The sequence below is a fragment of the Hemiscyllium ocellatum genome, chromosome 24, assembly GCF_020745735.1.
Source record: "Hemiscyllium ocellatum isolate sHemOce1 chromosome 24, sHemOce1.pat.X.cur, whole genome shotgun sequence".
Lineage (NCBI taxonomy): Eukaryota > Metazoa > Chordata > Chondrichthyes > Orectolobiformes > Hemiscylliidae > Hemiscyllium > Hemiscyllium ocellatum.
This window is the reverse complement of record NC_083424.1, coordinates 50579395-50606860: the sequence shown is the minus strand read 5'-3', so window position 1 is coordinate 50606860 and position 27466 is coordinate 50579395. Positions and strand designations below refer to the sequence as shown.

Here is a 27466-nt window from a genome sequence, read left to right as displayed (position 1 = left end):
TCCTTGACTGGAGAGTCCAGAACTATAGTCTAAGATTAGGAGCAAGCCATTTAGACCGGACAAAGTATGGTCAAGGCCAAGTTGAATTGAATTTTGGGAAAGTCAAAGGATGCAAGTTAGGTGGAGAGGAAAATGAAGTTGAGGGGGACAATTGATCATAGTTTTGTGACCAAGCATGATTGTGCACTTAACGTGGCCTTATCTTGTATATTCTTGTATATGATCCAGTTAGAACAAGTGCAGAAGGATTTCTTAAGCTATGATTCAAACTTGCAACATTATAATTGGATAATTTGCTTTACATAAAATCTCCTTTGACAGAAAGAGAGCATTTTTATTGAATTGTTTAATTCCATTTTAATGGTTCTTGGTGCACTTGTACTATAACAAATTTCTAATATTTTCTAGCTTCAGTGACAAAATATTATGGTATGCTCAAGCCGTTGGAATGCATCTGCTGTTGAACAAAGGGGAGTTCAGTACTTACGTCTAACTGTAGAGTCATTCATTCATTCCCTCCCTGTTTCTATTAACTAATTTTGCAAATTATTAATTTCTCATTTGAATTGGGCAAGCACCCTATGTAGTTGACATACTGTTAAATTGCAAAAGCAATGGGTTTATTTGGCTTTTATGAATTGGAGAATACAGTTTTTAATATTTTATTCCTTTGAAGATAAGTCTTTGGCACTGGACAAAATTCAAGGAGCAATGGAGAAGTTGAACTTGGTCTTGGAATAACAGCTTGCTATTTACCTCTTTCAAGAATCATTTTGCTTGTTGTTCAACATTTGTTACTTTGACATTGGTAAAAATATTCCTTACTGCAGATGTACTGTCCACTTAGCTATTTAAGTTGATTAGTTTTTAATGTGAGCCACAATTAAACTTTTTATTAATGCTATCGTCTCTAAGACTGTAGGGGGCATATTGAAGCACCTATCTTTACAATATATTAATGACTTATATTAATGGAGGAAGGAAGTAATTATACTGTGTAACCATAATTACAGATGACCCAAATAGTTGGAAAGGCAAGTTGAGAGGGGGATGCAAACAGTTTAGAGCGATACTGATAAGTGAGTGGGGGGGAGAAAGTTGGCATAATCAAAATGTGAAGTAGTTCATTTTGAAACTGAAAAATTTGTAGAAAATTAAAGCACAGACTTGAGGTGGGGGGAGGTGTGTGGTACCTGTGCACAATTCAAAGCTGGCATACAGGTGCAGAAGGCAATCAGAAAAGCTCATGGAATGTTGATCTTTATTTCAAGGGGGTTGAAGTAAGAATAAAAGTCTTCATGTGAAGTGCTGGTGAAGCCACATCTGCAATACTGAGTTTTGATCCCATTGTTTTAAGGCAAATATATAGTTCCATTGGAGATAGTTCAGGAAAGGTTCACCAGGATGATCCTTGGTATGGAGAGATTTCTTATGAGCAAATGTTAAACAGTGGGACTCTACCTTTTTTCTTTCTTTTTAAACTTCAGTGAGTAATCTCACTGGATCATATGGGCTTTACCTCATGGCAGAATCTAAAGCCAAAGGACATACAATAAAGATGTCTCAGAATTAAGAGATGCCAATTTAAGACTGAGATGAGGAATTTCTTCTCTGAAGATTGTGTTTGGAGGTCTGTGCTACAGAGCTGTAGGGATAGAGTCCATGTGTATGTTTAAGACTGAGAGATTCCTGACCAGTAAAGGTAATGAGTAAGCAAGTGGCTATGAGGAATATCTGATCAGCCATGATTCTATTAAATAGCACAGCAGACTCAAGAAGTTGAACAGCCTACTCCTTTTCCTATAATTATGGCCTTCTGGATCTACCATGGAGCTGGAGCATAGAAGGAAGAATGTTCCTTGAGTTGTCTTAGAGGGTGATGGTGGGCTGCCTTTTTGAAATACTGCAGACTACTCAGTGTAGGTAGAATCCAAAATGCTATTAGGAAGAAGTTCCTGAATTTTGATTCTGCAATACTGGAGGAACAGTGATCTACTTCTAACTCCGATGTGTGGCTTTGAGGGAAACTTGCATCGGGCTCCCATTGTATCATCCTTCCAGATGGTAGATAAGGGTCTGGAAGTTCTCTCTTTAGGAGCCTTGCTGAATTTTTGTGATTCATCTTGTAAATAGTATTTAGTGCTGATACTGAGTGTTGATGGAGGGTGTGATTGGCACCACACTCCCAATCCATCAATTGGCCTGCTTTGTTTTGGGTTGTATCATGCTACACTCACCCAGGCAAGTGGACAATATCCCCTCATGGTCCTGACTTGTGCCTTGTGGATGGTGGACAGACTTTGGGCAGAGGGTAGGTAAGTTACTCATGCAGAATGTGTCGCCTTTGATTTGCCCCTGCAGTCACAGTATTGATATTTTTCAGCCAGCTCAGTTTATGGTCAATGGTAACTCCCAAGGGAATTCAGCCATGGTGGTAATACCATCAACTGTCATGGGTGATAGTTAGAATCGGTCTTGTTGGAAATAGTCATTACCTGGAAATGTAGTGCAAACGTTACTTGCCACTTGTCAGCTCAAACATGGGTTTTGTTCAGATCTTGCCTATTTGGACACTGCTTCAGAATCTGAATTGTTGTGAATGGTGCTGAACATGGTGTGATTATTAGTGAATGTCCCCACTTTTGACCTGATCGTGGAGGGTAGGTTGAAGTAGCTGACGATGGTTAGGCCAGGGGCAAGACTCAACGGATTTCTCATTAAAGGCATTCTAACGAGCATACAAATGCGATATGCAAATGTTATGGTCTGTGATATGCCACATACATGGGTCAAACCTCCCAATGATTGGTGCACTATATTCACATGGCATATCTCTTTCTGTTTCCAACAAGAGCATACTGACTAAAGTTAATTAGTATGTGCTTGCAGAATTCGTGTCCAACATTAATGATCTGAGATTGGACAGCATTTAGTCATCAATCCAGAATGTATCAAGAATATGCTAGCAACCAGTTTTAAGCTTGTACTGTGCCTCATTTAAAGGCTGCATATACTTACGTAGAGCCCAGTCCTCTGCAGGAGAAAGGAATTTGTTGAAGCAATGCACTTTTTTTTTCAATTAAATAAAAGGTTGGGGTCACTGTTCCTCTTCAGTATGCAATGTTTCAACCAGACGACTTGCCTTTTTAAAATTTAAACAAAAGATTGTGGGTACATATTCCCAGATGCATTCTCCATGACAGTACCTGGACCAATCAGTAATGTGCTTTTCATGCAGTATGAATCATACCTTTTATAAAGTTGGTCTTCTGTCTTAAGTGCAAGATGAAATCTTCAGTAGCATGTCTCCTTTTCGGCAGTTTCCAAGATTTTGACTACCAAATGAGTAGAAGATGTTTAATAACAAGTGAAAGAGGCAGAACCAGCAAAAGTTAAACCATTGGGGAACAAACAGCACAGAAGAGTTTTAGGAAGCAAGCTGAAGCAGGGCAAAAAGGCAATATTACAGATTAGTACAGACATAATAACAATCAACTGAGTCTGCTTCACCACCGATGAGATGATGGATGTTTTGATAATCTTCACCTCTACTTTCTTGCCTGTTCTCAAAATCCTTGATATCTTCATTGGTTAAAAATCTGTCTCAGCTTTGAATATGCTTAATGACTCTGCCTCAATAGTCTTCTGCAATAAAGAATTCCACAGATTCACCATCCTCAGAAAATTCTGACTTAAAACCTCTTGTTCTGAGATAAAGCCCTCTTGGCCCTAGATTCTCTAAGGGAAAATAACCTTTCTGTATGTATTGTATAAAGTCCCCTAAGAATCTTGTTTGTCTCAATAAAGCTGCCCCTCATTTTTTTTTGTAATTCTAATAGGCCTGACCTATTGAATCTCTGTATAGGAGAGTCCATCTTTATCTGGTATCAACCTCTTTCTCCAATGTCCGTATATCTTTCTAGTAACTACTAGAGTGCCTCTGGGCCTATTACTGTTTGTTATCTATATCCAATGATTTGGATGAGAATGTACAGATGATGAGTAAGTTTGCTGATGACAGGCAGTATCATGGACAGTGAGGAAGGTTATCAGAAATTGTCGCAGGACCTTGATCAGCTGGGGGAGTGGGTTGACAAATGGAGTTTAAAACCGAGGAGCCTCAATTATCTGGCATCGATTATCCGAATTTTGGATTACCCGTACAAGATCACAAGGTCCCACTGCTTGGCTAATGGGTATCTGGCATTCGGTTATTTTAATGAAATACTCCCTGACCATATCTTGCGGATAATTGAGGTTCCTCTGGGCAAGAATGAGGTCTTGCATTTTGGAAAGTCAAATCAAGGTAGGAGTTTCATGGTGAATGGTAGGGCCTTAAGGAGTGTAGTAGAAAAGAGGCACCTTGCAGTTCAGGTTCACAGTTCTCTGAAAGTGGAGTTACAGGTAGACAGGCCAGTGAAGAAGGCTTTTGGCGCGGTAAGATTTTTATTTCACCGTTAAATTATCACTTATTCTGAAATCTGAAAAACTCCAAAAATCAGCTGGCCCTGAGTTTCAGGCAAAGGATTGTGTACCTGTTTGTTTATTAATGCTAATTAACTGTTGTAATATAATAACCTCCCATAAGTACACCCTTGGCAAAGGCAAATTTGGCAAACTAGATTGTCTCACGCCATTCTAGCAGTAGGAAGAGAACCCTAGATTTTTGCTGTAACAGAGGAATAAAAGTTTCCACATCCAGTTTCAAGATTCCAGCAACTGAAGAAAGCTAAAGATAAAAATCCTGGTTCTGTGGTTTGATCCAACCCATTTAGGCTTTCTATTATTCCAACCTTTTTTTTAAAAAGAGCCCCGTCTTCTCGAGCTGTTTTTTGGCTTTGAGCCGACTGTTTGACCCCTCATCTTGATCTTTTCTTAATTTTAAAAAAAAATAAAATGCACGTCTTAAAGCCATAGTATTGTCACACCTTCCTCCCTTTTTTTAAAAAAAAACCATGAATCTACAAAGATGGCTTCGTTTTTCAAACCTTTAATTTTACGCTGTTCATTCACTACAGTACCTATACATTACATTGACTCTAAGTATGCAAACATTTACTACTACAGGCCATTTGTCTGTTCTTTTTTCCCCCACTACTGTCTTCCTCTTCCAAAGTTGAGTTGCGTTTTGGCAATTGTTTTCTCACCCTACCACGTGTATAATTTTCAAATTTAATGTTTGTAGTAATCTCCATCTAAACAGTCTGGAATTTTTATCCTTAAATTTTTCCATAAAGTTAATGGGTCATGATCAGAATTTACTGTTGTCTGTCACTTTAATGGCAATATAAATATTGCAACAATACCAAACTCCAGGTCACCTCAATTGTGGAATATTTATGTTGATGACTACTCAGTTTTCTGGGGGAAAAAACCTAATAGGTCTTTGTCTTTTTGTTGTCGTCTTGCAAGAGTACAGCACCAATACCCACATCACTTGCATAGATAGTCACCTTGAATGGCTTTGTGTAATTAGGTATGTCTGACACTGGGACAGTGGTTAACAGTTTTCAGCCTTCTGACAATCCTCTACACTGAAATATTCTGCACTTGGAGTATTAGAGATGTACAGCATTGAAACAGACCCTTTAATTTGTCTGTGCCAACCAGATATCCTAACCTAATCTACTCCCATTTGCCAGCACTAGGCCCTTTCCTTCTAAATCCTTGCTATTCATGTACCCATTCAGATGCCTTTTAAATGTTGTAATTGTAACAGCCTCTCCACTTTCTCTGGTAGCTCATTCCATACATGCACAAGCCTCTGTGTGAAAATGTTGCCTCCAGTTTGCTTTAAATTTTTCCCCTCTCACCCTAAGTCTATGCCTTCTATTGTTCTGGACCAATGGCATGACTTTGACCTGATATCGTCCACTGAATGTAATGAAAACAGGAATTTCCTTTTCTCTTTGGGATAAAGGTACCTTCCAGTATCCTTTGGGAAAGACCAACTGTGAAATAGAGTTGCTTGTCCCACCACCTCAGTACAGTCTTCCAAACGTGGAATAGAATATGAATCAGATTTTGTAACTGCATTCACTTTGCACTAGTCCACACGCAGTTATTGGCATCATTACTATGGGTGAGCTGTATTTGCTGCAACTCATTTTGATTAAATTACCTTTTAAGCATGCAATCACTCCTAGTGAATCTGTGCCAACTTGAGGGTTAAGTTAATTAGGATGTTGCTTAGTTGGACCATATATCTGCAACATATGTAATTAGATGACTTCCCAGCTTTTTCCTGTATATCTCCCCATGTGATTGTAATAATTCTTTCAGGATGGTTTGATTTTCCTCTGGAAGGTAACTCAATTTATCCCAATTTGAGAACTTCCTCATTGTCCAACTTAATTTGAGAAATGTCCAATTCAGAATCATCTGAGCTTGGTTCTTCCCTCTGTATTGTAACCAGTAAGACATTCTCCCCTCTTTCCCTATCAAATACCTTGAGCATATTCACATCTCACTTTCTGTGAGATTTCTTTCTATCTGGCATTCTTATCAAATAATTAACCTCACTCTTTTCTTTTGATTTTAAGGCCCGCTAATCTTTGTCTTTTAAAGATTCACCTGTCACTGGGGCTAATGCTAACTCTTTATCACTACTAGCAAAATTACAAATTTTTGACTTGTCTGTTTCGACACTTGCTATGCTACTTTCAAATGCTATGTATCCAACTCACCCGCTCTATTTAATCTTTGTCTAAAATTTTACATAGTCCAAATGTGTGGTTTCTGAACTCTGACATATTGATTTCTCTAATTTCAGAGGTCCTGTCACCTCATAGCCAAAATGTAATCCAAATAGCTGAGTTATTTTGGATAGTGGACTGGCTTTGAGGAGTTGAATTACTCGGTACAGGCACAGTATTTGTTGGGGCAGCTCAGTTTCTGATCAGTGGTGCCCTCCAGGATGTTGATAGTGTCAGATTCTGGTAATGCCATTGAATATCATTGGGCAGTGGTTAAATCATTATCATTGGAGTTGTCATTGTCTGGCACTTGTGACATGAATGTTATTTGCTATTATCAACTCAAACCTGGGTATTGTCTAGCTGTTGTGCATTAACATCATGGACTGAGGAATTGCAAGTGACACTTTCCTGACCTTATGTTGGAAAGGAGACCATTGATAAAGTAGCTAAAGAATGTCGGGCATTACCTTGAAGAATGTCTGCAGTGATATCCTGGGACTGAAATGATTAACCTCCAACGTCCACCACCACCTTCTATTGTGTTAATCACACTCTAACCATCAGATTTTCTTCTTTAATTCTCCTTGACTGGTTTTGCTAGGGCTTTTTCATGTCTCAATCTGTCAGATGTTGTCTCATACACTCCCTCTCTGAAGTTCAGCGTTTTGGTATATGTTTGGTCCAAGTCTGTAGTGAAAGGTTTGGAAATCAGTTGGCAAACATTGTTCATCTGCTGCAGCTTATGTTTGCCAAATTCAGATTAATATTGATGCAAATCCAGGATTAAATTTACAATAGTACAATGATATGCAAATCCTTATTGCCACATGACTACTTTTTCGACTTGTGGAATATCTGGTGTCAGTTTCATGTGAGGATGACCCTGTCACCTTTGTTGCCAGCATAGTGCCAATAGTGTCCCACATCACAAGCGTAGCAACTAGTCTGTTAAGCAACGTGGTCATTTTCAAGTCATCTTGTACTGAATGGCATTTGAGAATCATAGTCATAAATGTATAGCATGGAAACAGACCCTTCAGTCCAACCCGTCCATGCCGACCAGATATCCCAACCCCATCTAGTTCTACCTGCCAGCACCTGGCCCATATCCCTCCAAACCATTCCTATTTATATACCTATCCAAATGCCTCTTAAATGTTGCAATTGTACCAGCCTCCACCACATCCTCTGGCAGCTCATTCCATACACGTACCACCCTCTGCGTGAAAACATTGCCCCTTAGGTCTCTTTTATATCTTTCCCCTCTCACCCTAAACCTATGCCCTCTAGTTCTGGATTCCCTGACCCCAGGGAAAAGACTTTGCCCCTCGTAATTTTGTAAACCTCTAAGAGGTCACCCTACAGCCCCAGCTGGTTTAACCTCTCCTATAGCTCTCATCCTCCAACCCTGGCAACATCCTTGTAAATCTTTTCTGAACCCTTTCAAGTTTCACAACATCTTTCCAATAGGAAGGAGATCAGAATTGCACGCAATATTCCAACAGTGGCTTAACCAATGTCTTGTACAGCTGCAACATGACCCCCCCCCCCCCCCCCCCCCCCCCCCCCACATCTCCTGTACTACATATTCTGACCAATAAAGGAAAGCATACCAAACGCTGCCTTTGCTATCCTATCTACCTGTGACTCCACTTTCAAGGAGCAATGAAACTGCACTCCAAGGTCTCTTTGTTCAGCAACACTCCCTAGGACCTTACCATTAAGTGGATAAGTCCTGCTAAAATTTGTTTTCCCAAAATGCAGCACCTCGCATTTATCTGAATTAAACTCCCCATTGGCCTATCTGGTCAAAATCCTGTTGTAATCTGAAGTAACCTCCTTCGCTGTCCACTACACCTCCAATTTTAGTGTCATCTGCAAACTTACTAACAGTACCTCTTATGCTCGCATCCAAATCATTTATGTAAATGATAAAAAGTAGAGGACCTAGCACCGATCCTTGTGGCACTCCACTGGTCACAGGCCTCCAGTATGAAAAACAACCCTCCACCACCACCCTCTGCCTTCTACCTTTGAGCCAGTTCTGTATCCAAATGGCTAGTTCTCCCTGTATGCCATGAGATCTAACCTTGCTAACCAGTCTCCCACTGATCACGTCTGCCCCTCTGCCCTCATCAATCTTCTTTGTTACTTCCTCAAAAATCTCAATCAAGTTTGTGAGACATGATTTCCCATGCACAAAACCATGTTGACTATCCCTAACCAGTCCTTGCCTTTCCAAATACATGTACATCCTGGCCCTCAGGATTCCCTCCAACAACTTGCCCACCACCCACGTCAGGTTCACTGATCTATAGTTCCCTGGCTTGTCCTCACAACCCTCCTTAAACAGTGGCACCACGTTAGCCAACCTCCAGTCTTCCGGCACCTCACCTTTGACTATTGATGATACAAATGTCTCAGCAAGAGGCCCAGCAATCACTTCTCTAGCTTCCCACAGAGTTCTAGAGTACACCTGATTAGGTCCTGGGGATTTATCCACCTTTACCCATTTCAAGACATCCAGCACTTCCTTCTCTGTAATCTGGACATTTTGCAAGATGTCACCATCTATTTCACTACAGTCGGTATCTTCCATAATCCTCTTCCACAGTAAATACTGATGCAAGATACTCCTTTAGTATCTCCCCCATTTTCTGCGGCTCCTCACAAAGGCCACCTTGCTGATCTTTGAGGGGCTTTGTTCTCTCCCTCGTTACCCTTTTGTCCTTAATGTATTTGTAAAAACTCTTTGGATTCTTCTTTAATTGTACTTGCCAAAGCTATCTCATGTTCCATTTTTGCCCTCCTGATTTCCCTCTTAAGTATACTCCTTCCTTTATACTCTTCTAAGGATTCACTCGATCTATCCTGTCTATACCTTACATATGCTTTCTCCTTTTTCTTAACCAAATCCTCAGGTTCTTTCGTCAACCAGCATTCCCTAAACCTACCAGCCTTTCCTTTCATCCTAACAGGAGTATACTTTCTCAGCATTGTCTCATTTTCTGAAGGCTTCCCATTTTCCAGCCATCCGTTTACCTGCGAACATCTGCCCCCAATCAGCTTTCAAATGTTCTTGCGTAATACCATAAAAATTGGCTTTTCAATTTAGAACTTCACCTTTTAAATCTGGTCCTTCCTTTTCCATCATAACTTTAAATCAAATAGAATTTGCTCGCTGGCCCCAAAGTGCTCCCCCACTGACACCTCAGTCACCTGCCCTGCCTTATTTCCCAAGAGTAGGTCAAGTTTTGCACCTTCTCCAGTAGGTACATCCACATACTGAATCAGAAAATTTTCTTCTATGCACTTAACAAATTGCTCCCCATCTGAACCTTTAACACTATAGCAATCCCAGTCTGTTTGGAAAGTTAAAATCCCCTACCATAACCACCCTATTATTCTTACAGATAGTTGAGATCTCCTTACAAGTTTGTTTCTCAATTTCTCTCTGACTATTAGGGGCTCTATAATACATTCCCAATAAGGTGATCATCCCTTTCTTCAGTTCCACCCAAATAACTTCCCTGGATGTATTTCCAGGAATATCCTCCCTCAGCACAGCTGTAATGCTATCCCTTCTCAAAAATGTCACTCCCCTCCTCTCTTGCCTCCCTTTCTATCCTTTCTGTAGCATTTGTATCCTGGAACATTAAGCTGCCAGTCTGGCCCATCCCTGAGCCATGTTCCTGTAATTGCTATGATATCCTAGTCCCATGTTCCTAACCGCGAGAGCCTGGTATTTTGTGACCAAATTTGATACTTGAACCAAAATAAAACCAAATTAATATGCTGTTTTTCCTTCTGGCTGGAATATGGCAAAGTAGCAAAAAACTAAATGTTGTGAAAATGTAAATGCACTGGTGTGGAGTGGGAGAATGTGGGGAAGTGTGATCTGTTTCTCTAATGCATGGTGACGTAGCATAAATGCTCATCAAGCCTCCTTCTCACCACATGGTTTGGACCAATCTAATTTTATTCTTTATTATCAAATAATGGATATCTGTAGCCTTCTAAAAATAAATCTACATTTTTGATTGTTGATTCACTAAGCCAGAATTCTCCTGGCTGGTTCCTGTTAAATGAGGACTGATATGGAGTTGCTGCTGCAGTCAGTAACTTAATTGCTAAGTTGATATAAAGAGGTTTTCTAAAAGATTGCTGTGGCTGGGTTTAAGACTTCAAATTTCTTTGTTTTGTCTGTGGTTGAACATTGCCAGCTACAGCAGCTAATTAAGTGCAGTCCTGAGGGTGACCATTTAGTTCAATTTTCACTATATTTGGGCAACTGCACCTCCACTTACCATCTGTCTGGGAGTAATTTTCCAATTAGTGAGCAAAGTCTGTGATATTAGTTAAGACCAAAACCCCCTCTATGCCTCCTGAGTTTCTTGGCTCTATTTTAACACATTGATCAACACACAATTATGCAATTGAAGAAGGTTAATGTTCTTTGTGGTTGCATTTATTTTCAATATAGCCGTCACGCATAGTCTTCCAGTGCCATGTCACAGCAGCTGCTGAGAAGAATAGTGCTGCTGTGATGTGGTATGTTTGTTTAGAAGCCCAAAGGTGCAAGGTTTTTCAAATGACGCATTTTATATTACTTAAGATTCCTAGGATTGTAACATTTGTTTTTGATTTATGCTTTTCAAAAAAAGTGACAGATTTTTAGCAGGTAAGTATTACATCAGGTGACACTTGTTCTAACAGTAAGAATCTCCATCTGGTAGAGTCAGAGTCACTGTTTCCCACGTGCTCTGTCTGTTTTTAACTTCCCGCTGTCTTTCTTAAATACCTGTGCTAGGTAAAATTCCCTGCACAGTTTGTGGCCAATGATTATTAAACAGTCTAGTCAATGTAAACTGCCCGTTATTTAACATGGCTGCTGAAAACAAAACGAGAGATCTGATGAAGGACTCTGGTCAAATTTTTCACAATGCACAGCACTCGTGACAAATTAAAAATGGAATAACCTGATAGTTTATCATAAATGCAAATCCAACCCATGCTTGCTGATGGAACTCAATCCCCCCCCGCCTCATACTCTGCCTTCCCCTTCCTCACACTCTCTCCCCTGTCCTCCTCCTCCTCTTCTACCCCCTCCTTCCCCTTTTATCCAGAGATGTGAATCTGTGGGGGCCAGGTCATTGAGTATATTTAAACTAGAGGTAAGTTCTTGAATATCAAGTGGATCAAAGGTTATGGGGGAGAAAGTGGGAAAATGAGATTGAGAAACTTACCAGCCATATTTGAATGACAGGGCAAATTCAACGGCCCAAATGGCCTCATTTCTACTCCGATGTCTTGTGGTCTAAATGGTTCAAGGTCTTATTACTTCATTTGTAGTAATTGCTAGAAAGTGGACCTGCAGTCTACAGAGCAGACTTATGAAGAGATCAACTTGTTGACCTCATCGGTGTACTCTGCATGTGCAGGCCTCTGCCATCCTGTTGGTTGCCATACATCCTTTTTTAGTTGTCAGGCCAGATAGCGTTGTCCCACATCAAACCAGTGTGCTCATTAACCACTTAGTCAAATATCTGTTGTTTTCATGGGCAAAGATGGAGCATGAGTTTTATGCAATTTCTTTTGAAAGTCCATTGTTTTAAGTCTGAAAAGTGGAAAGTTTGATTCTATTTGGACCTGTCAGTCAGACATCAAATATGGTAATGGATAGGTTGAAACCCAGAAGTGTGATTTTAGGAGTTTTAGGGTGATGTGTTCATTGATGACAAAGTTTTTTTTTAATTTTCCAACTTAGGTGGCAGTAACCACAATATCAACTGCCATAGAATGAGAGGCCAGAGTGTGGCTATGGATGTGTCCTCCAATTTAGAACTAATTTTCAGATTTTGACACCACTACATTTGAGTGGGAAGTGCTGTAGCCCCTGGATAGAAACTAATGCTTCATTTTTCCTCCCTTACAGATCTGTGATTTTGGACTGGCTCGTGTGGCTGACCCAGACCATGATCATACTGGGTTTCTGACAGAATATGTTGCTACCCGTTGGTATCGAGCACCTGAGATTATGCTCAACTCCAAGGTGAGCTTTCTGACTGCTTTCCCTTTGATCCTAACCCAGAGCTGACCACCTGCACTTGAGTAATAAGTAACAATATCTTGTGTACATGAGTTGGCAGAATATTTGAAATTGTGCAGAAACAGGGTTTGAGGAATTATTCAGTATCCTCAATTTTCAGCCCTTCATTAAAATTAAAGCTACAACACGTGTAAAGCATCAACTTCAAGACACCACAGTACTTAAATTGGCATAAGCTAGCAACAAACATTTCTCAAAAAAAACATTTACATGCATTCCTGCACACAAGGCTATCACCAAATCTGAGGTTTTTTAAACCACCTTATTCCTTCAGATACTCAAAACCTAGTTTCACCAGTTTTTTGTTTGATAACACTTACGAAGTGTGCTATACAAGTGCACGGCACAAGTTAATGAGCTCCCAGTCTCTGGTCAGTTTTGTTTTTTTTTGTAAGCCCCACGTCCAACTCATGGCAACATGTGCAGCAATTGTGGTCTAGCAGCATCTGTAGGGAGGAAGCAGTGTTGATGTTATGAATCCACTGACCTTCACAACTGATGATCAACGATAACCAATCACCAGATACTAATAGTGAATCTGGTGGATTCTCTCGGCAGTGAAGGTGGAGGAACTGCAACCCCTCAAAGAGCTGATTTAACTAATGAAGCACACAGTGGAGAAACACCTGATGCCTTGCTTTTCCCTGGTCAAATATAACACCATAAGATATAGGAGCAGAAGCAGCCCATAGAGTCTGCTGTATCATTCAGGCAGACCATGGCTGATCTGATCTCCCACACCACTCTCTTGCCTTTATGGTCAGCACAAACTATTTCTATCAAGAAAGCAATACAGATGGAGTTGACGACAAAGTCATGCACAGTTGCTACAATCAAAGGTCTGATCACCATGACAGCATTTGGGTGAGAATAATAAATGTAAATTGCCGCCAGAAGTTTTGAGAGAGCAATCAGTAATGATTACTGAACATGAAGATTACTATTTTTACGGAAGCCATATATTGAGGTTATATTAAATATTTGATGCACATAGATTTGCAATCTGTCCCATATTAATACTTTGATTTATTTCAAACCTTATTTTAAAGAGTTGGTAACTGATTTCTTATGACATTCCCCTCTAGCATGCAAGCCTGGATTTTTTAATGCTTGTAAAGGTAATGTCATAATCAATTAACTTCCAGCACACTTAGCAATGGAAATGCAGATAAACGTCTCTGTAGAGAACTTTTTAGGCAATACATAACATTAAGGGCAGGTGCTGGTATTCACCTGGCCTGAGTGCCTTGTAACAGATGGGACTGAAACTGAAAGCAGTTGGACTGATTACTTGCTGACAAGTTAACGATATATTGCAATTGAGTTGAATTGTTTTTCGGTCACAGCCGTTCAACCATGCGATTTTGCCCTGGATGTAATTATTCCGTTGTAATTTATAAACTTCTGCAGTCCTATTGTTCATTTCCACAGTCGTAATGTCTGGTTGCAGAGAAGACAAAGTCTCCACAGTTTTAAAATGCTGCTTTTTGTACACTTTTTGGAGCATCAACTGTCAGTGAAAGCACAACCTAATCATTTATGTGCCTCAGTGGTTGCTGAGAATTACTGTAATTAATTCTGAATACTGAGGGCATTTTTGTTTTGTTACAAATGATCTGTCTGCTCTCAATACTTGTGAAAGTCTGCACAGCCTTGAGGGTTCCTGGCCTGTTCCTGCTGCAGGTCTTACCATTTGCATGGGTCAAACCTGACCCCCTCCGAACACAAATTGTAAGAAATGATTGCTGTCAGTGAAGGAAAGCAGTGCGAATACTTGATTTAATAGTACGTAATTCAGACACCAGAAATCAAACAACAATGACAAATGCAAGAAATGCATGACTTAGTTGCTGATAGACGAGCAAAGAAGGATAAATTGTGCTTCCAAGTATCACCTTGACAACTGACCTCTGCTGAATGTTTGTCTTCCTGCATATTTGTTATCTTAAATATGTGAGCAAAAAAGTGTACAACAGGTTTGTTCTTAGTTGCTGCCTTCTGAGGAGCTGGCACCTGAGGAGAAGAATTGTTCATGTATTTGTTCTCAATGAGGAATTGTATCCTCAGTGAGTCCTAGGAGCTTGACTTCATGACATACATTAATCATATCAGAAAATTAGAATATTATGCTCAGTTCCCAATTAGTGCTGAGTGCCTGGGTATTGCTGGTTGAGCTATGTTCTCAACAGCCATCACTTCTGCACGTTGACCATTGACACACCTACAGTTTGAATGTCAAATTGGAGTTCAGTATGAAAGTTGCAACTTTTGACATCTGGCACTTAAATTTGATGGAAAGTCTTTCATTTAATTTCTTTTATCTCTCTAAAATTTAGGGAATAAATTCTGTATTTATAGTTTTCAAATCAGCTCTTTCCATATTTACTTGTCCTGCAATACACTTGCTAAAATGAGAAATGTTTGTTAACTCTCTACGTAGCAGAGTCTTGCCCAGTGCCATTCTCTCTCTCAAAATGGCAATCGTCTCAAGACCTGGAATGAGCTGTCTGAGAGTGGTGGAGGTGGATTCAGTTGAGGCTTTCAATGGGGAATTATAAATATTATTTGTGATGAAAGAATATACAGGGTTGCAGGGGGGAACAAACCCAAACGTGACATGGAAGCATTGTTCATTTGGAGAGTGGCCGAGAACATCGAGCTGAATGCTGCCTCCTGTGATTTCTAAAAGAGACACTGCAGACTGGCAGATCTACTTTTTTAAAGCTCAAGCTGATTACTTGACAAGCTTCAGAATTAGATTACGACCTTTTTGTTTCCCCTCTGTGTACAGTTCTGACTTCTGTGATGGTGGTGCCAATAGCCACCATCTAAATGGCTATTTTCATTCAAGTCTACCCATAGTCAGGTTCTTTGACTATATGGGTGCCCCCACTAAATCCAACCACATCCTCCATTTTTATACATTCACATCAATTGGCAGGGCAGAGAGCACTATTTAATCTTTGAAAAACAATTTGTTCCCTTTTATACAGGTAAGTTTCAGCACAACTGCCCCAGGTAAAAAGATTAAACAGCACAGATTGGGAACAAGTTGCTCACTCATTTAATCATGCTCAAAAGTGAGTAGTTTGTAAATTTGTAGAGCTCAAGTTTCAAATGTATTTTTTTACACATATGGCATTTAACTGTGCTTATTGCGGCCATTGTTTGATTTACTTATCACTGAACTTTAGCAAGGTTGGTGTGAGATTATTGCAATCACAAATGGAAAATACTTAGTTTAAGGATTTGGGTGTTAGTGCAAAGTTACTACTTTCAGCTCATCTGTTCATATTTAGTTTGTGAATAAACCTGAATGTGTACTGCAGTTCTGTCTTCTTGCAGGGGTATACCAAGTCGATTGATATTTGGTCAGTAGGCTGCATCCTGGCAGAGATGCTGTCTGGTAGACCCACCTTCCCAGGAAAACACTATTTGGATCAGCTCAACCATATCCTTGGTAAGAAATATCATCTTTATGTCTTTTGTTTGACTGCTTTGAGTCCATTCATCTCCCCAATTAACTTGCAACTGTAAATCTTAGTGATTGTGGATAGGCAGAGTACAGTTTGATCAGCATTTTTCCTTTTACCCTGACATCTGACTTCTCTAAAATCAAATCTTTCATGTGGATCAATGATGTCATCCCATTTTGTTTAAAATCAAGTGGTCTTCCTTTGTGTCAACCTTTGGAAATATTGGACCTGAAGTGACAGGGGAAAGTGAGTAACCTAGCTCTTGCCTGTCCCTTTCTGATGTCCACACGTTTCTAGCAGTTGTTCAACCATGATTAGGATTGAGGAAATCTAACAGAATAATTTACCTGAGCCGTTATGTTTTCAAGTCTATTCTGCCATTAGCATATGTGCTGCTTGTAATATTTTAATGATAGGTGTAGTGATGTGGAAAAGTGTTACCCATCTATAAGCGCACAATGTATTTAAGGGCGGTGTGTCCTGAATGCTTTTTCAAAGCTGTCAAAGTATCCAGATGCTTAGATCTGATTTATAAACTATTTTAATATGCTGAACTTTTACAAATGACTAATTAGCCCTCAGATGGAGCACTTTGTCCAATTTGCAGCATTATAGTAGAGGGCAGATGTTAGTTCCTGGATTGAGAATTGATATTTACAAGAATGTAGCTAGAGGAACTGGGATTCACGTTTAACCAGTGAGATTTAATTGAAATGTTCAAAATCATGGTAGGGATAGAGTAAATAAGATGAAACTGTTTCAGCTAGCAGGAGGGTCAGTAATCGGAGCAAAGCACATTTCAACAAAAGAACTAAAAATGAAATTAACTTCATTTTTAGATAGTAATGCATATCTTGTAAAGGTGGTGTAACCTAGTACAGATATAGCTTTCAGAATTGTATTAGGTATGTACTTGGATAGAAATCCTTATTAATGTGCTGAGGGAAGAGCAGGGGAGTGGGACTTGATTGGATAATTCTTTCAAGGAGCTGACTTAAGTAGAATACAAGAAGTGGTTGCCTCCTGTGCTGGAAAATTGTTTGTAGGGGGTATCTCATTTCTTAATCCTGTTTCCCATAGTTCATAATACCCATAGTTAGTCTAGCTGAAATAAGATAACATAAGGTTATTGATTAAATATGGAATCTTGGCTGTGTTTCATGACAACATCTGGTATATCTATTGGCTGTTATCAGTGAACTGTCCTTTTGAATTATTGATGGGCAATCTGTCAAAATTTTAACCTAGTAAAGAATTCAAGTATAACTACCTGTCTTTTAGGTATTCTTGGTTCACCCAGTCCAGATGACTTGAACTGTATAATCAATGTCAAAGCTAGAAATTACCTGCAATCTCTGCCTCACAAGAACAAAGTTCCTTGGAACAGACTGTTCCCCAAAGCTGATGGGAAAGGTAAGAGTGAATACAAAAGGCTCAGTTGTGCGCGCTGCAGACTTGCCTGCATTTAAAAGTTGAAGTGCTGAAAATGAGTCAGACGACTCCTCTAGATTGGATTCACTTTATGGTTTATGTAGATTTCTTCAATCAAAGGAATGAAGAGTGTGATAAGTATTTCTCACCTCGAATGATGGATAGGAAAGAATATCCACTTCCAGTAGAACTATTATAGGTCCACAATTATGAACAGATAAGCCACTGTTTCTGGTTTATTCAGCTCACAAATATAGTGTTGTCACTTCTTACTGCTATCCATATAAAGTGAGACATGTTGATCCAGCTGAAATTAAATTGAAGGCAATAGAGGTCAAAATCTGGGAACTACTTGTATGCCTTTGCCCGAAAGACCTTGGTCAGTTGGCCCATCAGAGGTGTAGAATCTCTTCTTGAACCAGTAGCCTGTATAATAAAATTTATTAATATCTACATTTGTGATTAATGCCACGTCCGAAACAGGCAGGTATACATAAAGCTTACTCAACTAGACTGTAATAATGCATAACACGGATCCACCTCTTCAGACCATGCAACTACTTGGAAAGAGGTAAGGATGTTGAAAAACTCTGCTAATTCAGAAATATATCCAAAATATCTGCTGACCCCAAAGATAATCAAACAAATCTTAAAGAAGTTGTAGTAACAGTTCTAGAAAAACAAAACTCAACTAATTGGCAAGTTATCATCTGTAACTGAATTTCCTTGAATAGGAATGTTATGTTCCTAAAAGGACTGTGGTAATCGAGTTGTATATCCTATTGCTGCAAGATATTTTCTAGCCATCCTATTCAGATGTTATTACACATCTCTGGAGCAGGTGAGACTTGAACCTGGGTGTCTCAGTTGAGGGATAGGGGCACTACCACTATGCCATGCTGCTAGTCTGAAAAAGATCCAGCTGCTCAAAAAAATCATAGTCATATATGTATTTGTAACCAGGTTATCTCCTTGGATTTTGCACCTGATAATTCAGACACCATAGCCTTTTCTTTAATTGTTTTTCTCTGCTGTTATATATCTCTCTCCTTGATTGTTTCTTCTTGTCTAACCTTTTCAATTGGCAGTCGGTAACTCACTTAGTGTGTTGAGAAAATGAGGTGCACAGGCTGCATTTCATGTGGAATAATCAGAAAATGACATAATTCTGGTCTACAATCATTGTTTAGAAGATAGTTGTCTGGTTCTTTTGCACTATTTATCTTTATCAACTATTTTCAGTGCTGCAAACAAGCTGCAACAGGTGCAAGTCTGTGGGTGCAAAATCCTCACGTGCAGCATCAACTGCATTGAGACTTTGGAAAATTGTCCTCCCCAAAGTTATTTGAGGAAGTACACAACTGACCTGCAATGTTCAAATTATACAGGCCATTTGGCTGATAGGCAGCCACCTAAGCAAAATATGAAAGCTAAATTCAGTTTTTTGAACAGCGTTATCGTAGATGTCACAACCTTGTTGAGGAAAATTGGCATGAAAAATTTTAGAAGGTATGCAAGTAACCTTCCAGAACTCCAAGGCCCAATTGCATGTCAAGTAATATATTTACAACAGTTCCATTGGAACTTAATAGACATAAGAATTTGTAGTGAGAAAACATTGACACTATAATGTGTGAACCCAGGAGTTGTGCAAATGGGAAATGTGTAGAGATGTAGGATTTTTAATGTAGATATTTCTACTTCACTGCAGCTCTGGATTTATTGGATAAAATGTTGACATTTAATCCACATAAGCGGATTGAAGTGGAAGCAGCTCTTGCTCATCCTTACCTGGAGCAGTACTATGACCCCAGTGATGAGGTAGGACAGCATTCATTTTTGTTGAGTTTCAGCTTCTAATGAATAACCTAGGCTTTATTGTGTGCACTTGGGAATTGCTGCTGTATATGACAAGGTTATGATATTTTTAAGGGGGCAATTAGCTCAGTTGGTTGAGTGGCTGGTTACAATGCAGTGTGTTGCCAATAGCATGGGTTCAATTCTCACAGAAGGTTATTAGGAAAATCACTCTTCTCAAACTCTCCCCTTGCCTAAGGTGTAGTGGCCCTCAGATTAAACCACCACCAGTTGTTTCTCTCTCATGAGAGAGCAAGCCCTATGGCCCAGTAGGATGATGGCAACTTCATTTTACATATGGTGGTTTTCCTTTGTGACACAATCTGTTGCCATGTACTTGACTAATTCAAGAGTTATTTAAGGCAAAGGTGTAACTTTTCTATGAAGCAATGTGTTTATGGAGGGCTTTTAATGTATTAATGTTCCAAGGCACTTCACAGGTGCATTTTAAGCCAAGATTTATCACCAAGCCATATGAAGAAGTATCACGGCAGAGAACCAAAATCTTGGCCAAAGAGGTTTTAAATAAGAGTAAAACAAAAGACCTTTTAGGGAAGGAATTTGAGTTGAGGACTGAGCTTGCCATCTGAAGACATGACTCAGTGGTGCTGTTTAAATTGGGGTAGTCAGACTACCAGCATCGAGACGAACAGGTACCTTAACATTATACAGCTCAGACTAGAAATGGGAAGAGGTGAGACCATGGATGGATTTGAGATCAAGGATGTGAATTTTAAAATCCAGGCATTGCTTGACCAGGGGCATAACGTAAGAACTAGGAGCAAGAATACACAATGCAGCCTATTGAGCCTGCTCTGCTATTTAATATAATCGTAGTTGATCTCACTCCTGACTCAACTCCCCTTTCCTGCCTGCACTCCATAATAGTTTCATCCACTATTAATTTAAAAATAAACCCATCTCAAAATTACTCCATGTCCCGGCATCCACCACTCTGAAGTAGTGACTTCCATGGAATCCTACCCTTTAAGAGAAGTAATTTCTCCCCATCTCTCTCTTAAATCTGCTATCCTTTATCTGAAAACTGTGACCTCTTAGTCTAGATTGTCACATCAGAAAATATCCTCTCCACATCCAATTTGCCAATTCCCTTTCGCATCTTGTGTACGTCGGTTAGATTTCCTGTCATTCTTCTCCAAAGCGCGCATGTCTCAAATGCACAATCTCTCAAAACAAAGCCCTCATTTCTGGAATCGATTTAGTGAGCCTTCTGTTAAATGTTTCCAATACAACTACATACCTCCACACCCTCAAAGTAAGGAACTAAAATTGTTTAATACTTCAAGTGGGGCTTCACGAATGCCTTGTACAGTTGCAGCAACACTTTTTCCTTTTATACTTCATTCCTTTCACGATAAATGCCAAAATTCCACTTGCTGTTCTTATTTCCCTGCTGCACCTGTGTCGCCCCCATTTCCCGATCCCTATATCAGTAGGAGCAAACATTGAGACCCAGTATGGCTTTACCTCCTTTGTCCTTATTCTGGACCATGGAGAGAGAGAGAACGATCGCCCATATGTGCCGAGACAGGAGTTCTTGGTCTTCTCTTGAACAGCAGATTCTTAATTAAATGGTCACTTACAGGGAGCAACCTCCAAATAAGATAACATCTATATTGATTGGGTGACTGTTACAGTCAGCGAGCATTAACAGTAAAGATTAAGCCATTTGGTGTTATGCAGTGAATATTCTTAGCCTTGTTAACTGGCTTCACATAATGAATGCTTTTTGCCTTGATAACTGACTTTACATAACAAGATGAAAAATCATTCTTTATATAAAGCCATCTAATTAATGCTTTTTCACCTAGTCAATCCACTACCCTTGCCTCCAGCACCTCATTGTTTACTGCAAGTTCTTATCTGATCCAAGTCATGCTAACTGAGCCTTTCTCTCACAACCAAAAACTTTCCCTACCTGCTCTACCTTATACGCTTTCTCACCTGCGAAGTAATTTTCTGTGATTTATGCATGAAGCTACTCAGATCCCTCTGCGCCAAAGTACTCTGAAATTTCTCTTTAACATCTTTTCTATTCCCTGACCAAAGTGGATAACCCCTCTTATTCATATTAAAAATTATCTGCCAAATTTTAGCCAATTCATCTAAATTATCCATATCCATTTGTAAATTTCTTCATTGCAGTTTACTTTCCCCCCTGTGAGTGTTATCACTAGGTAAGTCGGTAAACGCAGGGATGGTGCATACACAGGAATTGTATGAACTTTATTTTTGAACTGTAGAGCATGGGGTCGAGCTATTTTGAAGTTCTCCTCTGAAGTACCTCCATGTGTTTCAAGTCCTCAGGGTAATCAAGGTATGGATGGGGACTTCAACAAATGAGCTTGAGGCAGCGGTGATGGTGCAGAAATTTGGTCAGAAGTCCATCTATGGATTAAGGTGTGCTCTAAGTTTGAGCTGGAGGATAGGGGAAAGTCAGTGTTTGGACAGAGTGAGACAGAATCAAGAAAGATGTTATGGTAGAACTGGATGTCATCAAATATGTGGATACTCTTGTTCTATTTTCAGATTACACCACAATGTGGATGCCATGTAGATGAGAAACTGAAAGTTATGTACAAGTCCAAGTATATATAGTTTTTCAAGACACTTTTTAATAAGGAAAGGCTTGTCTTTTGAAATGGAGTGCAGTGCCATGGAGAATCAGGAGTTAATGGTTAAAATGAAAAAGTGCTGGAAACAGCAAGTTGAACAACTGTAGATAGGGAGACTGTTAACGTTACAAATAAATTAGCACCACACTATGGAAATGAGGGACAAAGGAAACAGCAGGAGGGAAAGAATGCTGGTGCAGGGTTAAAGGAGTTGATAGGAGTCAGTGAGAAGGAAATTATGAAAAATACAAGAGATGGCTTTTATATTTTGTGTGAATGTGACAGCAAAAGGTGGAAGGGTAATAACATTTCAGGACTTCGGACAGAGTCAACGAATGACAAAAGTGGTAGCTGTTTTGAGAAGTAGGTGACATTTTGAAAACAGGAAGCAAAATCCATTTGGCTTTTTAGTATTTAATGTGTAAAAACATATATGTGGGGAAATATCCTGTGTAGGATGAAGTGGATAATTCTTTGTCAGAACATGGTCTTCCAAGTTGCTTCCTCCTGTGCTGAAAGATTCCGTAATGTATTGATTCATGTTACGTCTTTATCTGTGTGGGACAATTTCCTGATAAGTTTGGGAGCAGATGAAATGCAGTGCTAGCTACATTCCCACAGTTGGATTGACTGCTTTGGGAGAATGAGAAGCAGAGGAGTATTGAAAAAGTAAGTGGGATATAATAAATAAATTGATTTTAATTTTCCTTCTGGTAGCTTATCAATCTGTAATCAAATTTCAGCCTATTGCCGAAGCACCCTTTAAATTTGATATGGAGCTGGATGACCTACCCAAGGAGAAGCTGAAGGAGCTGATCTTTGAGGAGACAGCCAGGTTTCAGCCCCTCTATCAGCATTCCTAAACTACAGGCGCCCTTGCATACAGGTAATCTTTCACCGACAACTCTTGATACAATGTAGTAATGGAACAGTTGGCTAGAAAAGGTATAATATCTGTATTCGATTAAGAAGATACAGGTAATCCTGTGCAGAAATGCAAATTATTCTTTGCAATTATCCTCCAACATTTTATGCTTCAGCTGAAAGTTGACCAACTTCCAGCCTCTGCACAGGTAGGATTTCATGGAATTTTCATGAGGCCCCAATTATTCATGTCCTGAAAGATTTAGCCCACTGCTTAAAAAGCCATTTGTAATCACCATTATGAGCAATGCCAATTATGGGGAACAGACTTGATTCGACAGAAAACATCCTTGCTGGCATCAAGTACCCTGACAGAACAAAATGCAGAAATTATTCTCTCTGTAACAAATAGACAAGGATTTTGTTAATGCTAGGGAAAGTCCATCAATCTCTAGAACCACTTTGCTCTATATTCAGCATTTATTTTGAGTCTGTCACTTGGATGACTATGGATGTATGCAATTGGTTTTGTAGACTTCGAATTTCCTCTGAAGACAGAATCTTTGTGCTATGGCATCACAAGTGATTCCTCAGCACCACTATGGATCTTAGGGTCATTCTTCACAAACCAGTAACTTTATACAACACGCTTGCAATTAAAGACCATTGCTGTTTCTGAAAGCTGATAAAAGGGAAATTCATATTCCACTATTTTGATAGTTCATCATGCCCATTTTATTTAAATTTTTTTTTTGTTTGAGTGGTTCAATCTTCCCAGTGTTCTGTTTGACCATTTGTGTGGCTAACCTAAACCCCTTGATTTGAGATGACATTGAGCAGGTTTCAAAAACCAGAAAGATAAAGTCTTCAGACGAATGCAAAGGTGGGTGTTCGGAAGAAAGATTTAGCCCAGAATAAAGGATTATGAGCTTACTGAGTTCCTCCACTATTAAAGTTAGGGTTTGATTAGATTGGATTCCCCACGTTATGGAAACAGGCTCTTTGGCCCAACAAGTTCACACCAACCCTCTGAAGCGTAACCCACCCAGACCCATTCCCCTATCCTATATTTACCGCTGACTAATACACCAGACACTGGGCAATTCAGCATGGCCAATTCACCTAGCCTGCACATCTTTGGATTGTCAGAGGAAACCCACACAGATACTGAGAATGTGCAAACTCCACACACAGTTGCCTGAGACAGGAATTGAACGCAGATCCCTGGCGCTGAGAGGCAGCAATGCTCACCACTGAGCCACCGTGCCTCCAGGTTGTGGGTTTCATTTCAGATTAAATTATATCAAAGCATTAATTGGAAGTATTCAGTAATTTCCAACCATAGATTTATTGACTGTGTAATCTGAAGTGGTCTAAATTGAAACATACAAATATCGAGGATAAGAGCAGGACTAGGCTGTTTGACTTCTCAAGCCTGCGCTGCCATTTATTATGGTGGTTGCATCATTTGACTCCATATCCAAATCTCACCCTCCCCTCTAACCTTTGATCCCTTTAGCTATGAGCTATATCTATTTCCTTGAAAATGCAAAATGCTTTGGCCTCAACCACTTTGTGGTAGTGAATTCCACAGGCTGAGCAGACTGAGTTCTAGAGTAATTTTGAAATGGAGTTAGAATTTAACAGTGCAAATTAACAAATTATTTCTCAGAAAACTTTTGGAATCTAAAACAACATAATGCTAACAAAACTGGTCTGCATCTATTTTTCTCTACTTCAACAGGAGTGTACATATAATCTAATTTTCAGTATGTTGCCTTTCTAGGGCCAGGACTGCAGGACTGGACATGCTCAGAGTTCATTTGTTTCTAACTCCTCCTGAATCCTGTCTCATGCATCTCAGCTTATTCATTGTACTCTCTCTAAAAACTCTGCCGTGGCACCTGTAACTGTGGAGATTGTCCATTCTGGAAGCCATGGCGATTGTTTGCTTGCTGTGGACTCTTTCTCAACTGGGGACGAGATTTCACACTCCGGCTGTATTTGTGTTTGAAAGATGTACAGCCAGTGTGCGCACGCTTAGTAATCTACATCCTATGTAACTTAGCGATGGTGTTTGAAAGAACGCAGGACTGGTGTTTTGAGCTTTTACACAAATTTATGGCAGACACATCTGATTTCAATAAGCACTTCAGTTTAGTTTTTTTAATGCACTTTGAGAAATATCAAAGTATAACTGATCATTCAGTATTACACCTGCTCAGTGTCTGGGAACATCAGTGACTGGTCTGTAATTTCAGATCTTTAAATGCATTGTGTGGGATTTCTAAACCTTGTTTCAGTGAGATCCCCTCGGCTTAATGAAGTGTTTAGATTTCTGATGAAAGGAACAATGAGACTGTAACCTGCATTCTTTTAAACCAGTTTTGCTCTGTTGGTTGGTTGTATAGATTGTGTACTTGTACACTTCAAAGAAGGCTGCCCAGCCAAGGTGGTTCCCTCACTAAGTCTTTTATAGATTGAAAGTAAATTACTGGTGTATATCCCTGAAATATTAGCTATGTAATGTTGATGTATATCAAAGACACTATTGTGTTTTACTCTGGTTTTGTTTTAATAACATTCCATTCAATATATTAAAAAAAACTAACTATTCCATTTCAGAAGCTTCAACTTGCTAACGTACATTCAAGTTTAAAGTCTTACCTGGTCTGTAAGTGGGTTCTGCTCACGTTGTCCTGCAACAGTTTTCTGTATTACACAGTAATAACTGGCTCTATCAGAGGAAGTACAAATGAAAGATGCTTTAGCTTGAGAATGTTTGATCAGTTTTGAAGAAGCCTCTGTGAGTGGGTCTCCTTGAGAGCAGCTTAGATTTCTAAGACCCTGTGTGCTTTTGCCATTGAGAATGAAGGGTGCCGTAAAGATTCCTATCCCTTTTCTGTGTTCGCAGAGTGTTTGTGGATGAAGCCTGTACAATGTGGAGCTTTCTTAGCTATATTTGAATTCAAAGTGCAGTGCCTGATCCTTAGTCTCGAAACCTATTGTGGTGACAATTGCCTTGTACAATTTACCGTGTCCAAGCATGACTGTTAAGCTTTGTATACAAAGACTGTCCAAGTGCCACACACGCACGCGCACGCGCACGCGCACACACACACACACACACACGCACACTCCCTCTCATGCACACACACGTGTGCACACAGTCGCTCTTCAGCGCATGCACATGTGCGCACGCACACTCATGCACTTACACACAAACTCAGATGAGTAAATCTTATTGCTTCTCAAAGCTTCATCCTAATCCCCTCATTGGTTTCCTCTCTGGTTTGCTTCCTGTAAAAAAAAAATCATGTAACAACTAGATTTGTTTCTTCTTTAAAAACAAAATGCCGCCTTTTGCAGACTTTGTGATGTAACTGTATAGAGCACTCTGTTTCTATCATGTAACTTGTTCAGTTGGCTTTTTTGTTCTGATTGGTCTAAATACCTGATATAATAAATGGAAAAGCGGTTATGGTTAATTTTAAAAGGAAAAACATTTGCAACAATAGGTGTCAAAATGTGATGTAACCGCATAGACATACCTGATTGTATTGTGACTGGTATTGGATTAAGCATATTATATATATGGACAAACTTGTAGGTACAAAGATTTATTTTGCCTTAAGTTTTTTTCAATGTTATATATGTAAACAAATTTTAACCTGTTAATGAATGTTCATTTTGTTTCTGGCACATACAGCTCTTGTAAAATTCTTTAAATTGGTGTCTCCCTGCATCTTTTAAATACAGTATGTTCTATACACAACATCCCAGTGCGTGCACAACTAATCTCTTCTGTTAACTTCTATGCTGCACATACATGTGTCCATCAGACCTGACTTAAACTTTTTCTAATGAAAATTTAGGATAAATGCAGTCGTTGCTGTTTTGTTTGCTCTTGGCTGAATGGAACCAAGGTTACTAAAACGTAAGCTATGTGCAATTAGTATTGACCCCAGTCAGGTTTTGCAATGATGTAATGCAGTAGCTAGTAACCAAGCAATGAAACAAGTTGCATGTGCCAGAGGGTTAACTGAAAAAGCAAGGTGTGACCAAAGCACAGTTTGACAAATTGGTGGGTATATAGATATTTCTCCAACTTGGTCATGCTGGGGAGGCGATAGCCTAATGGTATTATCACTGGACTGTTAATCCAGAGGCCCAGGTAATGTCCCGTCATGGTAGATGGTGGAATTTGAATTCAGTAAACATCTGGAATTAAGAATCTACTGACCACTGATCTGTTACCAATTGTCAGAAAAACACATCATGTTCACTAGTGTCCCTTAGGGAAGGAAACTGCCAACCTTAACTAATCTGACCTACATTTGACTCCAGACCTACAGCAATGGTTGACTCTTAACTGCCCTCTGGGTAATTAGAGAT

At 39.5% G+C, this 27466-nt stretch overlaps 1 protein-coding gene across 1 annotated transcript in view; it reads left to right on the top strand.

The window, feature by feature from the left end:
* Positions 1–25690, top strand: part of mapk1 (mitogen-activated protein kinase 1) — a 112307-nt gene extending 86617 nt beyond the window's left edge. The window contains exons 4-9 of the mRNA XM_060843780.1: positions 12634–12750; positions 16153–16267; positions 17565–17696; positions 19426–19535; positions 22951–23093; positions 24858–25690. Coding sequence (XP_060699763.1) covers positions 12634–12750; positions 16153–16267; positions 17565–17696; positions 19426–19535; positions 22951–23070 — 594 coding nt within the window. The 3' untranslated portion in view covers positions 23071–23093; positions 24858–25690. The remainder of the gene's footprint in view (positions 1–12633; positions 12751–16152; positions 16268–17564; positions 17697–19425; positions 19536–22950; positions 23094–24857) is intronic.
* Positions 25691–27466: the final 1776 nt, after the last annotated feature.